Source organism: Bombus flavifrons, chromosome 1 (assembly GCF_040668555.2).
Source record: "Bombus flavifrons isolate JBK064 chromosome 1, iyBomFlav1_principal, whole genome shotgun sequence".
Classification (NCBI taxonomy): domain Eukaryota; kingdom Metazoa; phylum Arthropoda; class Insecta; order Hymenoptera; family Apidae; genus Bombus; species Bombus flavifrons.
Window position 1 is genome coordinate 9,974,304 of NC_138442.1, and position 14,189 is coordinate 9,988,492.

At 36.1% G+C, this 14,189-nt stretch overlaps 3 protein-coding genes across 6 annotated transcripts; 1 reads left to right on the forward strand and 2 right to left on the reverse strand.

Annotated features, from left to right (window-relative positions):
* The first annotated feature begins 90 nt into the window (after positions 1–90).
* On the forward strand, positions 91–2,896 carry mRpL38 (mitochondrial ribosomal protein L38). Of its 3 annotated transcripts, none has more exons than XM_069125644.1 (7): positions 91–230; positions 583–766; positions 1,376–1,519; positions 1,604–1,934; positions 2,012–2,170; positions 2,259–2,395; positions 2,479–2,896. In XM_069125644.1, the coding sequence occupies exons 2-7, from the start codon at positions 628–630 to the stop codon at positions 2,766–2,768; spliced, it is 1,200 nt and encodes a 399-aa protein (XP_068981745.1). In that variant the 5' UTR covers positions 91–230; positions 583–627; the 3' UTR covers positions 2,769–2,896. The 3 variants fall into 3 exon arrangements, with proteins under 3 accessions (XP_068981745.1, XP_068981764.1, XP_068981755.1); XM_069125663.1 differs by having other exon boundaries at positions 156–280; XM_069125654.1 differs by having other exon boundaries at positions 190–345.
* Positions 2,897–2,925: 29 nt separating this feature from the next.
* Positions 2,926–5,710, reverse strand: LOC138181938 (outer dynein arm-docking complex subunit 3). The gene is made up of 10 exons (XM_069117343.1): positions 5,605–5,710; positions 5,169–5,371; positions 4,963–5,067; positions 4,681–4,845; positions 4,367–4,615; positions 4,028–4,173; positions 3,739–3,885; positions 3,419–3,660; positions 3,165–3,332; positions 2,926–3,066 (listed from the first exon to the last, which is right to left on the reverse strand). Exons 1-10 carry the CDS (start codon positions 5,708–5,710, stop codon positions 2,963–2,965), a joined length of 1,635 nt encoding a protein of 544 aa, XP_068973444.1. The 3' UTR covers positions 2,926–2,962.
* Positions 5,711–5,888: 178 nt separating this feature from the next.
* On the reverse strand, positions 5,889–13,023 carry hig (locomotion-related protein hikaru genki). 2 transcript variants are annotated; one of them, XM_069125631.1, is made up of 11 exons: positions 12,439–13,023; positions 12,048–12,368; positions 11,263–11,345; positions 10,165–10,327; positions 8,762–8,935; positions 8,046–8,180; positions 7,789–7,932; positions 7,467–7,679; positions 7,138–7,347; positions 6,963–7,051; positions 5,889–6,816 (listed from the first exon to the last, which is right to left on the reverse strand). In XM_069125631.1, exons 2-11 carry the CDS (start codon positions 12,175–12,177, stop codon positions 6,700–6,702), a joined length of 1,458 nt encoding a protein of 485 aa, XP_068981732.1. In that variant the 5' UTR covers positions 12,178–12,368; positions 12,439–13,023; the 3' UTR covers positions 5,889–6,699. The 2 variants fall into 2 exon arrangements, with proteins under 2 accessions (XP_068981732.1, XP_068981723.1); XM_069125622.1 differs by lacking the exons at positions 10,165–10,327; positions 11,263–11,345; positions 12,048–12,368; positions 12,439–13,023 and having other exon boundaries at positions 8,762–10,162.
* Between the last annotated feature and the right edge of the window lie 1,166 nt (positions 13,024–14,189).

Below are 14,189 nucleotides of genomic sequence, written 5' to 3' on the forward strand. Positions count from 1 at the left end.
ATGATCTTCTCGTTCGAACGTCGACGCACGGTCATGGGTACATTAATGCTTGTTAGTGCCGTACGAGGGCAGCATATACCCTTTGGATTTTCCGCATTGTAAGTTCCCGTTAAAATCATAGATATCATCTGATATCACTTATACAAGTATAAATAATACATACACAATACGCACGAGTTCCGATCTTAACCTCCCGATGGCATTGTTGGCTCATTTGTTGCGATCAATCGGTAAAACCAAATTTATTTATTTATATGAATAAGTATCTTACACATATATCGTACGTAACGTTTCAATCCATTTAATTTTTACATTCTCGAATAAACAGTGAAACTCCGATGAACTGTTCGTATTAACATTTGAAATTATTCTACTTATTGTCAGTCTTTCATCATTTTATCTCAAATACTTGATATTTTTCAAATTTATACGAGTATAAAAACGCGGCATATTAATAAATAAATAGTCAGAAAATCATGTTCTATTTTAATGACATTTCTAACAAACGTTTTCAAATTTTAACCTTATCGAAACAATTTTTTTCCAATGATTTGAAGTTTGTTCTATCTTGTTTCGTTATAGGAAAATAATCGATGTGTATATTGTGCATTTAAAATCCTACAAGTTATGGCGAATTCTGTTTTACGAAGTTTTATCAAAGATATACCTTCACGCTTAAAAATTCGTGTCGAACAAGTTCGACATGGACATCATCTTAAAGGAAAACCACCAACTATCGCTCTCACTTTGCAGCAACGGCTCCAATGTAAGTGGAACATATTATTTTTCGTATAGATTCTTTTCAATAAGATTCTTTTTTTGGCAATTATATATAGAAGGATCGACCTCATCGATTTTAATGATTTTCAAATATGTTTCTATGGTCAATATTTCGAACAACTTTTTCCTATACATATAATTGCCGCTCAGCTTTAATTTTTGCGATATTCATGAAAATACTTTTCCTATTTTTTATCTTAGCGTCGGATAAGTTTCGGTTAGTTTTCTGTACAGACATAATCATACTTTCATATGTCTCATGTTTGTAAACGTTGTAATTTGAAAATGTAGTGAGATAAAAAAGGAACTGAACTTATTGTTAGCTTAACTATGCAAGAACAACGAATATACATACATATAATATTGTGCCTGTACAGAATGCTTATCTAAATGTAATCCATGCCAATATAGGAAGTAGCAAGAGTATTTTTATGGATATCTAGAAAACTAAAGCTGAGCATCACAGTGGTTATATGTATAAGTGAATTTGCTCAGAATTATGTGCCACATGACAACATATTTGAAAAACATTCAAGCCAGTGAGGCGAACCTCTTTTGATATAATTACCTTTGATACCTTCTTTCTTTTTTATAGTGCTGAAAGGACCAAGTCCAACTAAAGTAAACATAGGTTTTCTTGCTTCAAAACCCTCATTGGAAAAAAAACAGGCTTGGTTGGCTGAACGAAAAATCAAACGAACTAACATGGACTTTGAGAGAGAAGTAAGGAAGGGACAGTGTAAGTGCTGAATTTCTGATTGAGATAGTCACATGTGTACATGTGGTATTCATTATACCATGGTATCCTATATGTGTCTTACAGTGCCATTAAATTTAGAAGATGCAAGAAATATTTGGTTAGAAACAACCAGTCCGTATGATATTCGAAAAATCGCAGATCATTATAACATTTTCCAAGATTTATTTGGAAATGCTTTTTTCTTTCCTGTTGTACATCTTGACATCAATTACAACATAGATGATAATGATACTTTAGTCAAAGTTTATACAGGAAATGTAATAAAACCTGCAGAGGCACATGCGTTACCAAATGTTGGATACAAAGCCCAAAACGATACTTTATGGACATTGGTGATGTGTACACCAGATGGTAATTTGGAGAACTCAAACAACGAATATTGTCATTGGTTTTTGTAAGTTGACAAAGTGTTTGTTACCTAAGCAGCTCGGTCCATAGAATTAACTTACAATCATTCTTCTTTCTATTTAGAGGAAATATTCCAGGGAACAGAGTAGAAGAGGGTGAGCAAATAATGGATTATTTGAGACCAATCCCAGTTAGGGGAGTAGGATATTATCGTTACATATTTATCCTGTACAAACAAAGTCAACGTCTAGATTATGCAGAATACAACAGACTTCAACCTTGGTAAGTAACAAAGTGTTAAAAGTGATCGTATAGTGTGCGATAATATCATATCGTTACGTTTCATTTAGATCGCGTATTTACGTTTAAGCTTACAGTTAAAAGAACGTAATTGGAATACATTGGAGTTTTATCGAAAATATCAGGATTATCTTACTCCAGCTGGTCTAGCATTTTTTCAAAGTGATTGGGATCCCACAGTGAGAGAGTTTTATCATTCTGTATTAGGTGCGTGTAATCGGATTCAGTATTTCTAACGCACTAATGTATTATATGTCTATATATACGTATTTACAAATTTTTACTTATAGATGCAAAAGAGCCGATATTTCAGTATGACTTTCCAAAACCATACATTAAACCGCAAACGTGGTTTCCATTGAGAGAACCATTTAATCTTTATTTAGACAGGTACAGGGATCCCAAAGAAGTAATGAAAGAATTTTTGTTAAGAAAACTAAAAACCGTTGATCCTTTCAAAGAGCCAAAGGTATACAAGTATCCAAACGCGTGCAGTATTGATAAAAGAATACCCTCTTGGTTGAGAGTACAAATAAAAAAGGAACGCTTGGGATGGGACCGAGTTAATCTTCTGAAATAAAATATTTTATAAAGAAGAGATTTGATAGTTGTAAGATAAAGAATTTGTGTATAAATAAATAAAGGAAGAATATTATATACAAAAGAAATGTAAACAAATGTAAAGAGAACATCGAAACTCCATGCGTTCTATTCGAACATACACATAGACAGACGTCGTAACTTGTATCTCGGAATGGAATGAGAAGAATGGCATCACTCCAGTCTTAAATAAGCTTCCACAGCTTGTTTACTCCTTAATTTAATCTCTGCCCGCGTTGGCACCGATGAATCAATTGCTTGATGCTCGACGATGAGACCTAAGAAACATTATGAACATATTATATCATGGAATCGAATGGGATAGTTCAAGTATTTTTTGTATCCTGTAGTGTCGGACGATTGCTATTATTATCACCCGTTGGTTCCACTTCCGCATCTTTGAACTTGATCTTTGAACGATAATTGGAAACGTAAGTTTGGTACAAGTCTTTCGCTCTCTCTTCTCTGTCTTTGTCCAGTTCGAAATTGCTCATTCCGAATAGTGCCCCTACTTTTCGACTAACAGTGGACAATAATGCTAAACCTAGAAAAAGATACGGGACGATAAGAAGAATATATAGACGTCCCGAAAAATTTACTCGCAACTTTTATCGGTCTTTTTTTCATCACCTTCTGTTTCCATTTTTTCCATCATTGGTATGTCGAATCGTTTATCAAATTCTTCCGTTGGCTTTCTCGCTGCTACTTTATTACCTCTTTTAACACAAATCAACATCGCTACCATATTCTGCAAAGCCGCTCTTATGTCCATCAGTAATTCACCGCGTTCCTTTTTTGAATTTTTTCGTTCAAGTTCACGCTTTTTTTGCATCGCGATCTGTTCCAGCAAGATATTTTTGTCCGCATTATATCTACAAGAAAATTCATCTGCATACACCAGTAGCAGTGTGCATACTAAGAAAACTCTCGTATGACAAAACATCACCTACTCCTCAATAGTGGCTACAAGGGCGTGCTCGAAATTAGACAGAGTGGACAATGCCTCATTTTTCTTACTTAACAACGAATCACGCTCCTTCACGTTCCGATCAAATTGTTCCAACAGTCGTGTTCGTTGTTTCATTTGTTCTTCCAACCTGATGATGGTTTGCGAAATAAAAGTTTCGAAAGAAAAGTACAGTTTATAATGAGAAACTACATTAGTATCGCGCTAACATTTTTTCAATTTCTCATTAAACTTTGTTAACCTTTGTTAACCTTTGTTAACCATGTACCTACCTTGAAAGCAATTCTCGATAAGAATGGACCAACAATGAATCCTTGATTTTATCGAATATTCCTTCCAAATAGCTTATTTGCTTTTCTAACGCTTTATTCGATGTGGTTCCAGAGCGTATAATTTCTGTAGTTAATATCCCCTCGCTCTGTTACACACGCAACGACGTTTAAAGTTTAAACTTCAAAGTAGTCCATACATAGCCACGTACTTACTCGTATTACATTAGTTGAAATAACTTTCTGTTATTTCTTTTTTGTTTACTTTTATCAACAGCAGCAACATGACTTTACTCTTTACCAAATTACTCTTATCGCAACTTATTTACTTTATACACTTACTTCGGTTCGTATGAGGGATTGCGCGTACGACCACAAGTCCTCTACTTGTTCACGTACGATCTCTAGCATACGTTCTTTCTCCTTCATGTTATTCCAAACGTTTCGTGCTACACGTTTGTACTTTGATTCGATGTCATTCGTTTCTTCGGTTGCAAGTTGACCCATTATCGTTGTTCGAAGTATCACTTTACATTGACTTATACGATCTTGTTTCAAGCTATCCAACAAAATTTCGTGATATACCGCATCCTACGAATACGAATTTTCAATTAGCTAATGGAAAGATAATCGCTTGGTGTTAACTAAGTAAGTACCTTTTTTAAGATTTCAAGTATGTAAGCATACGTTAAATTTATCGCCTTTGCTGCATTTTGTCTCGCAACAGATTTTTGATATCGCGACACCAATCTTTGTTGCGCTCGAGTCCATGGCACATCTTTTTCTTCCTTGTAAATATTGCACAGCTCTGCGTGTTCTACCTGTATCATGTACGTATGTATGCATGTCGTGTTATATACATATTTCCATGTATATAGTATAGTTTATTCTTTCTTAGGTACATACAATATGTATTTAGGTCGTTGGACGAAACATACTTGTAGTTCGAAACATCGTTTCATCTTTTGTTTCTTCTCGTAACGAAGCTTATCTAATTGACAGCGTTTCCTATGATTTTCTTCGTAAATAGATTCACAAATGTGCTATGCGGGAGCAACGAAAAGCCTATCGTGAAATGTTTGAGCCGTTTGGACCGTATAAATAATAATAATCGAATAATAAAATAAGAGGAAAAAGGATTTACTTCTATTTCTCGGCCTTGGCATTTTAATCGTAAATTTTTACGACTTCGCAATAAACCACGCACATGACCTTTTGGAATTCCTTTCGTTATCTCGTTAACAATTTGACGATAATTGTTTACATCTCGTTTGTACGTACTTAATTGCCATGATATCTTTTTCTTTAATTTTGTAGCATCTTGCAGTCTTATCTTCTTTTCACGTGCTAGATTTTGCGAGAGTTTTAATTAACGGTCAACAGTCTTATAACGTAAAAACATAAACGGTTAATTGTGAAAGGTCGGTGAGTTGCACAGATGTTGTCCCGAAGAAGGTGGAAAGAGAAAAGCAAAACATCGATGATGGAATTGGAAAATATTAAATTTGATTTGACGTTCAGCCGAAGATTTCGTTGTAAAATCAACTATGACGCAAGTGACTATCACGTGATTCCCTTACCATGTAATTTAAGGATCCCACGATATTGTTCTAATTTATCTTTAGTCGACCATCTTACATCTTTGATTCTACGGAATGTCAGTGGAATTCGTTTCTGAAATAACATTTCAGTCAGTAAACCGTTGGTAGAATGATCGCCATTGATTCGTTGGTATCACAAACATTATCGTTGCGGTTCGCTACGATTCGCGACAGTTTAATGGTTGTGTTCAAAAACCAAGGAATGACTGACAAAAGTTTAATAGTTAGAGTAACTGCAAAAGATGAAAAATAAGAGCCCGAAATCTTAGAGAATAACGTAATTTTATTTTACATACAAAGACGTATCACATACAAGGGGAAAATGTGAGATTCTATAATCTTCTAAGGGTTAGAATTAGGCATCGTGTAATCTATATCGCATTCATTTATTGCACACGTATTATCACATACATTCTCTCTTTTTCTCTCTCTCTTCTTTCCCTCCATTCTTCTACTCTTCTCTCTTTTCCTTCTTTATCATCTTTGTCGTCTCATTCTATTTCCTATTCTAAATTCTCTCTTTGTCATTCTTGTTTTTAAATATCGTTGTTCCTCTTGTTTTCTTAGTTTCCCGGAATATATTATAATAATATTTTGTTAGTAAAAAAATGTCTGATATTATTACGGATCTGCATTTAAGCATTCACGTACAACGTAGCTAACCACGTTGAGCTGGAGTCTAACGGTAAGTTTATGTATCGTTGTCGAAATTGTTATGCACGAAGTATTATACATACATATCTCGAACAGCGATATAATGTCAACGCTCACGATATGAGATTGCAAGAAAACGACTGGTTAGGCGATTAATCGTTTTGAATGCATACAAATTCGATCGTGTAGCTTCGTTGATATGTATCATTTATTCTACGATCAAACACGGTCTATTTTGTGCTCTAGATCGTATATGTTTTCAATGGAATCGTTTAGATTGCCGCATAATTTAGTAATCGAGCGGTACGCGATTGGCAATTGGGCGATATGGTGACATGCAGTTTCGTGTTTGTTCGCGCCTTACAACACATTGGTACGACACTGGTTATCATTGAGATTTTTAAAGAATTCATTTTCTCTTTAAACATCTTTATATGACCTACAAGGTGGTGGGGGGGCACTCCATATTCCATTTTCTCGACAAGTTGGCTTCCTTACGGGTTCCAATGGTGTAACGTATCCCGGTGAGCAAGTTACCTGTTAAGCGATCAATGTGATGAATAAAAAAAAGAAAGATGAAAAATTCGATTTAATTCATATACATATGTGTATATAGATAGATCTATAGATAAGTAGGAGAAAATTAGAAAACGAAATTAAAAAATGATAGATTAACCTGTTACCTGTATATTATCACCTGGTTTGTACCAAAATTTAAGAGGTGCGATTCGTCCGTGGGGCGGATCGCCTGGGTAAGGACATCTCACTTTACCTAATGATATGGAAGTGTTATTAATAGCAGAACGAAATAGATCCATCCGTCCGGTTAAATACTATGTCCATGGTATGAAAACTTACAAACTGGTGGCGGATGAGACCATGTTCCGTTCTCTGTACATATTACAGAGGCCTCGCCTAACAATTGATGACCAGGCACGCAAGCAAACCTGACAAGTGCACCAACTTTGTACACACGCGTTTGGTGTTGTTTTCTTCCTGAATTATGGCGATTCGTTTGTTCGATAATACGGCCACTCTTTGGTATCGACGGAGTCGGGCAGATGATTTCTGCAAAATTGATCACGTTACGCGTTTTCTGCGTTATCGATGTACGATATATATACAGTATATATATACTGCACTTTTTTACGCGAGTAAATAACAGAAAAAGAATTTACAAAGCCTACCCTCGCAACTAGGCGTACTTCCGCTCCACGAACCGTCACCTTGGCACTCTATGCTCTGCGATCCTAATAATCTATGACCCCACATGCAGGCAAATACCGCTCTACGACCAAACGTATTGTTGTATTCGAGAAGTTGCAATCTTGTATCATCGAATTTATCTATAGGTGGACATATGATTGTTTCGCATCGCGGAATTTCGGCTGACCATTTACCTGGAAAAGTATTTATTAGTGATACCGCTGTCGCCACGATCTCACCTCAACTCTTCCTTTCATCTTTAATTCCGTCCACAATATTACGTACACATGTATAATCCCTTACCGTTGTATTGACACGTTATACCAGCTGCGCCTTCTAGTTTAAATCCAATTGGACATTCGAACGTTGCTCCGTGACCCATACGCGCACCTTCGATCTTACCGATTAACGGTGGTTTGGGTAGGTTCAAAACGGGACACTGAACATCTGCAAATATGACAATGCATTTATTTCGTATGCGTCTAAACATTTGCTCGTACTGAAAAATAGAAATTTGCAAAAGGGGAAGGGAAAACAAAGAAAAGGGTAATTGAACTTACCTACAACGTGGACACGTATGGAGTTGGATAATCCACGAGGTGTAGAGCACGTGTAAACTCCTGAATCTTGCGTTTTCGCATAATATATCGATAATCGATACTTCCAGTCTCTTTCACGAGCAGCGATCGCCCATCCTGAATTGTCGAAAAGATTGTTACAATGACTAGAACTGTACTATGCGATTGTTAGTTGTCGATCCTAATGATCCTTAACGTGCTCGTCCAATCCCTCGTACTCGAAGGAAGAACTAAAACGTTAATCACGATATCGTTTCCCTTATGAATCTTGCCTTTTCTTTTCGATCGGCAAAGCCAAACATTTCAACATAAAACGAAACTTTTATCTAGCTTTTTGCTACATGTATGCGACAAGCGTCGAAATACCATCGTATAAATATGACCGATGTAATCGTATAAACTATTACAAGAGTCGATTGGGAACCCATACATAGACCGATGCGCTTAATATTATGTTAATTTTTCTGAATTAAATTTGGCAAACAATGGTTGACTTCATTATGCATTGCATATATGTATATATAATTAATCTAGCTGTAAGCATCTCTTAATTAAAAACGTCTCAACATACAACTGAAGAAAATTATCTTACAATTGTAGGAGACAATTTATTTATACATACGTATACGACAATTCGTACGCTCTGTATCGCAATGCGCAATTCGCAATAAAACGTCGACGATCGTCAGAAGGCTTACCGGTCAAGTATTGACGAAATGTCGAGGTCCAAGTCCATTCAGGATTACCAAGTTTTCTAGCGAATAGGCATTCCAGGTGAAGAATACTTCCAGGATAAACGGCGAGAGCACCGGATGGCTCGACGGCTGCTGAACCAGCCGGTAATCCAAACACGATCGTTGGCGGTACATCCTCTGTTTCTCCTCGAACAATCAACGAGAGGAGAAATATTAAATGAAACAGGATTTCGTTTCGTTTTCTGGCGGGTAAGGAAATTGTCGAAATGGGAAGAGAATTCCGAATAGCTAGGACTTTCAACATTATAAGGCTGTGTCCTAATTGGACGTCCCATAGCCACAAGTGCGACAATACGACAGTGTTCATAAATATGTATGTTAATTGCATAACGAAATAGAAACGGATAGGACAGCGGTGGAGCTTGAAGAAGATAATCAGTCGGTCGTAGGACAGTGCAATGAAGGAAGAGCCAACGTAGCAGAGGGAAAATTCATACGCCACTTGAGAGGATCGCACAACAGAGCCACAGCAAAGTAGGATCGCTTCCCCTTCGTATGGGTGAGAAGATGATCGAGTCAGACAACGAAACCTTTCAAAATTTGAAAATTTTTTAATGTTAATACACATTTCATTAATACAATAGTGAGATTTTCCTAATTAAAATCAGACCAAACAGGATATTGTTATTAAAAATTGGCAATGCTACACCATCCATATATAATACTTCTATATAAAGTTTACTAGAAAATTTTACAACGTGGATCCACGTATATCATATATCCAAGTATATTAACTTTGAGTATTGCATTCAAGTATATTATTCAGTACTATTTTTATATGTTTATACACATTTTATAATATGAAAATGAAATGTAGAAAGTGATAAAAAAACGCTTCATTGTAAAGTAAGGATATATTTTTGCAAATAGCTTTTCTAGCTACTTTGTACTAGGCTCTTTTTGTACTTCAAAAATCAATAAAGTATTATTTCTACTGGTAAAGTATGTAGTTTAGACCTCGTTGGCGGACCATGCGAAGAAGGATTAAATTTCAATCAACTGGAGTGACGAATACGACATTGTCGCATCGCACGTGTTGTCACTTTGGACGCGGCCATAAAACATGCTATGTTCGTTTGATGTCGTGCTGATCGGTCCTGTACGATCATCGCTGTGCAACGTCGAATTAAGATACATAGAATAGTACATACCAGACGTAGATATTTCCAATGATTGTCACACCTACGTATACGAGCCGATATATTTTAACCAATAGTTTTTATTGCGTTTCTGCGATCAATTACCTTATCTTGTAATTTTTGTAAGAAATTACGAATAAGTAACGAATTATACAGGTAAAAGGGATTACAAAAAATTAGAAATAGGAGAAATATTCATTTACTAACCGGTATAATTTGAAATCGCTGTCGTTGGAGTACAAGAGGGTAGTTTCCCGCTCCAACTTGCATTACGACAATGCAACAGAGGATCACCGACGAGCTTGTATTTGCCAAGTTCTCTGCATCTTACCGTTACCCGTTCCCCGTGTGGTACAGTGATCTTGTCTACCTAGTGACAATAGTGCACATGATCTTGTTTATTCTAACAACTTATTTGATGAAACTGTAGAAAAGTTATGTCCTCCCTGATTTCCATAATTTTTGAATATGTTGTAAAGTTTAACATTTTGAACACCAATTTCCTGTACATGCATCTATCGTTAAATAAGCTGACGGCCATAATCGCCGAGATGTTTGCAAAAAATTATCTTCTGTTTATATATACAAACGAGGATGATACGAGCTTATGGTAAGGCCCGTGCACAATTGAATATGCGAGACTGTAAACATGTCTATTATATTTGAATGAAAAATGAATATCATCTAGTGAGGCAGCTGGCAACGCTTGTGTTATACGATAATAAATATTTCATTTTGTAAAATAATATCAATTATTCGTTCTCCTATTATTTTTATAATTAATTTGTTATTATTTTACATAAGCATTGTCAGACTGACATAAACCCAAATAGCAAACATAAATTCCAATGTATTAATGATATTCATTTTCAATTAAGTTATAACAAATATTTCTTATAGTCTAGCATATACAATTGTGTACGGGGCTTTAAACGTGTATGTCCTTACGCACGCACAGTTATGGACAGAATTCACTGTAATGGTATCGATAGTTTCTTGCGAATACCTTGGAAACTATGATCGATCGACAGCTACATGTACAGGAAAAAGTTTTTCAGAATGTTAATTTCTACAACATATCCAAAAATCATTAAAATCGGAGAGGATATAGCTTTTTTACAGTTTCACCATTTATTTTCATTATTCTCGGGAAGAACGCGAGTTATAGCTAATCAGATCAAGCTAAACAAAGTAAAGAATAAAATATTATAATTGTCGAAGGAAATATATCGATGTTACTTCCCTCTATTCTCGTAACGAATCAGAAACACATTCAAAAGGCTAATGCCACAGGCAACAACTTACAGATATTGTAATATTCTTGTAGGTCACGATTAAAAATGGATGTAATCCTTCAAGTTTACAACCTCTATGAAATCCGTCGGAATCTACAAAGGGATTATAGTTAACAATGTAACAAAAAATATGGATTAAAATGACTAACAATAGGAGATGACAATAATCATGAAAATAATACATTCTTAATTACTGATATCTTAAGGTTAGGTTTTTTCTTTTGTAATAGCATACTGCCTGCTATTTGTAAGAAGCCGATAAAACAGATTTTTGAAACAATTTTCATCGATCAGAAACACGAAGCACGTGTTCATCGGGACATCGTGTGTATTTACGAGTAGTATTTGCTGTATGACGCATGCTCAGCGTGGTTTCACTGGACGTTCAATAATAGAGGTAACCGCTTTCGAAAGTACCCAGACAACTTTATCGATCCGACAATTTCGTTTGTAGAAAAGCATTCGGTTGAATAACATTTTTCGTCGGATCTACGTCACGTTAATCTGTCTTTTCGAACAGTCTTCATGGTTATTACAATGAAATTATTATTCCACCATTACACATGGGATCTACTCGTATTTGAAAACATCCATCTTACCGACAACGCACTATGGTTTTACAGATTTTTGATAGTTTCGCGACGTAAAAATAACGTTAATATGTGATTCTATCTTGCCGACAAGTTCATCTATTTACATTTCGTCAAAGGCAGATAATGCGCGAAGTGATTTCCACACTTTCAATTACTCTCAAGTGGTATTTCCCTCGTAGAATTTATCGCAGGATACACTCACCTATTTGTTTCGCCGTGCAAAAAGTAACCGTTGTTACAAGCCCAAGTAACAAAACATAAAATCCTGCACTCAGTTTCATACCATGCGCGCTTTCAAAGAATTTCCTTGTTCTTTCTTTCTCGATGGACATACTGTTGGTTTTTGCATATCAAAACGAAATGTTATTCGAGTCACTACACTGGAACTTGATTTCGATGATAATTTCGCATCGACAGTGGCTGGAATTTTCGTAATTCGGAAAATCGTTTGTTTTGTTCTTTGGCATTCTGTTTCACAAGCATAGTAAATCGCACGTATATGGTTGGCAAAGATTCAACGTCACTGGAAAATGAAAAAAGAAATAAATCGAGGGAGAAGAAATGGTTTACGTGTGACAGAAATACGAACGCACCTGCGTTTCGAAGATTGACCAACTGACCGAAAAAACACGTATATGGCCCGCGAGGAATGATTAGCGATAGAACCAACGTCACCACTACCTTCATCGCTACGCTCGTAAACGATGCGTACCACCACTCGCGGAATTACGGGGTGAGACGTTAGAAGGCAGCTTCGCCAGTGTAGCTTACTTGCGAAAGCGCAGGCGTGTAACTGACACATGTTACATCATACTTCTATATTCAACACATGTATACACAGAAAGCTTTCCAAAATTTTTGTTTCATCTTTAAACGATTTTACACATTTTGTAATATTCCTCTTCCTTTCGCATTCCACTTTCGTTTTTCGGTTTACGCTTGGAATTCTCAGTCTTTACATGTGTTATCAAGAGTTATGCTTCCCAAGTCCACCTCCCAAACGCATTTCGAAGGATTACCGAATCTGGGATTTCCAAATCTGAAATGCGTTCTGAAGGTTTACGTTTGAATTTTTTTGACACCTAATCGGCGATCAGAAGGGTCGGGTCTTGGATTTTCGATAGCGAAATACGATTGCTTCCGCGGTTGTCAAGGTTTTAGGCCGCTTTTGTGATCTGTAAAGTGGCGTCGCCCGTGGACTATCCACGAAACTGGTCGAGGGGTCGCAACAGGGATTTTCGGATCTCAAAGGGCAAATTCAAGGGTCATGTTTAAGATTTTCCCAACCCAAATAAGTTTACTCGGATTTTTGTCCCTAAGTCTGTTTTAAGGAGTCACATTTGACATTATCAAGACCAAAGTGCATTTTAAATTGTCACAACCTGGATATTCGATACTCAAGTGCATTTCGAAGGGTCACGTTTGGCATTTTCAGTACCAAGTACATTTTGTATGGTCATGTCTTGGATTCTTGTAAATATACTTGGGAGACGAAGATCTCAAACGCAAAGCTTAAAAATGTACTCAAGAGCCGAAAATTTCAAGCATATGCCTTTAATAATTCACTTGGGAGACGAAAATCTCAAACCTAATCGTGGTGTCAGACACAGATGGCTTGGTGTGACAGAGAAATTATGGATGGGTTGAGATACAACAGGGCCGAAGACGATCCTTAACATTATTTCTTGAGCGATAGATAGAATTGTTTGCTGCTCCTTTGCGCAGGTCATCCAACATTAAAGATCTATAGTGATTTGTACTGATTATTAAATCGAAAGGATTGAACCTTAACAGATTTTCGTCAGCTAAATCGAGGTACCAAATATGAGGAAACTTTACGTTGTTCTCGTACTCAGCCATCACTGTGCTAGGTTCGTACTTCGACAAAGAACAAAATGAGTACAAATGCTGTTTTTTACCATGCGATTATGAGTGTCGTCAATGATTAAGACGAATTGCAATTCCACCGACGCGAGCACGTGGTAGTTGTATTGTGCCAGATTTATGGATCTGAGATTTATAGATTTTGCAGAAATTATTGAAATAATCGTCTCCTGATTAAGCAGGGAACGAATCTTTACTGACCAGCCGGATGTAGAACAATTATAGGAACTTGAACATTGTCTTGTCGGATGTACCGAGTTTAAACAAGTCACGTAATCACTAATCACGTAATCAAACGTAATCTAATGTAATCAAACGGAATCAAACGAAGAGCACTGAAAAATTAAAATTACAATTTCATTTACAATATTTATAATATTGGAAATCAACTGTAAATTTATAAAATGAATTATGTATATAATAATAATAATAAACTATATGTATTATATAATATATTTTT

Bases quoted from the DNA above. Each gene is read 5' to 3' on its own strand.
- mRpL38 (XM_069125644.1), top strand. From the start codon at position 628: ATGGCGAATTCTGTTTTACGAAGTTTTATCAAAGATATACCTTCACGC. The intron at 767-1,375 runs GTAAGTGGAACA...TCTTTTTTATAG, and splicing joins TTTGCAGCAACGGCTCCAAT to TGCTGAAAGGACCAAGTCCA. The intron at 1,520-1,603 runs GTAAGTGCTGAA...TGTGTCTTACAG, and splicing joins AGAAGTAAGGAAGGGACAGT to TGCCATTAAATTTAGAAGAT.
- hig (XM_069125622.1), bottom strand. From the start codon at position 9,386: ATGTGTATTAACATTAAAAAATTTTCAAATTTTGAAAGGTTTCGTTGT. The intron at 8,181-8,761 runs GTAAGCCTTCTG...TCGACAATTCAG, and splicing joins ATTTCGTCAATACTTGACCG to GATGGGCGATCGCTGCTCGT. The intron at 7,933-8,045 runs GTAAGTTCAATT...TCATATTTGCAG, and splicing joins CATACGTGTCCACGTTGTAG to ATGTTCAGTGTCCCGTTTTG.
- LOC138181938 (XM_069117343.1), bottom strand. From the start codon at position 5,710: ATGTTATTTCAGAAACGAATTCCACTGACATTCCGTAGAATCAAAGAT. The intron at 4,174-4,366 runs GTAAGTGTATAA...CGTGTGTAACAG, and splicing joins AATCCCTCATACGAACCGAA to AGCGAGGGGATATTAACTAC. The intron at 3,333-3,418 runs GTGATGAAAAAA...ATCTTTTTCTAG, and splicing joins GGAAAAAATGGAAACAGAAG to GTTTAGCATTATTGTCCACT.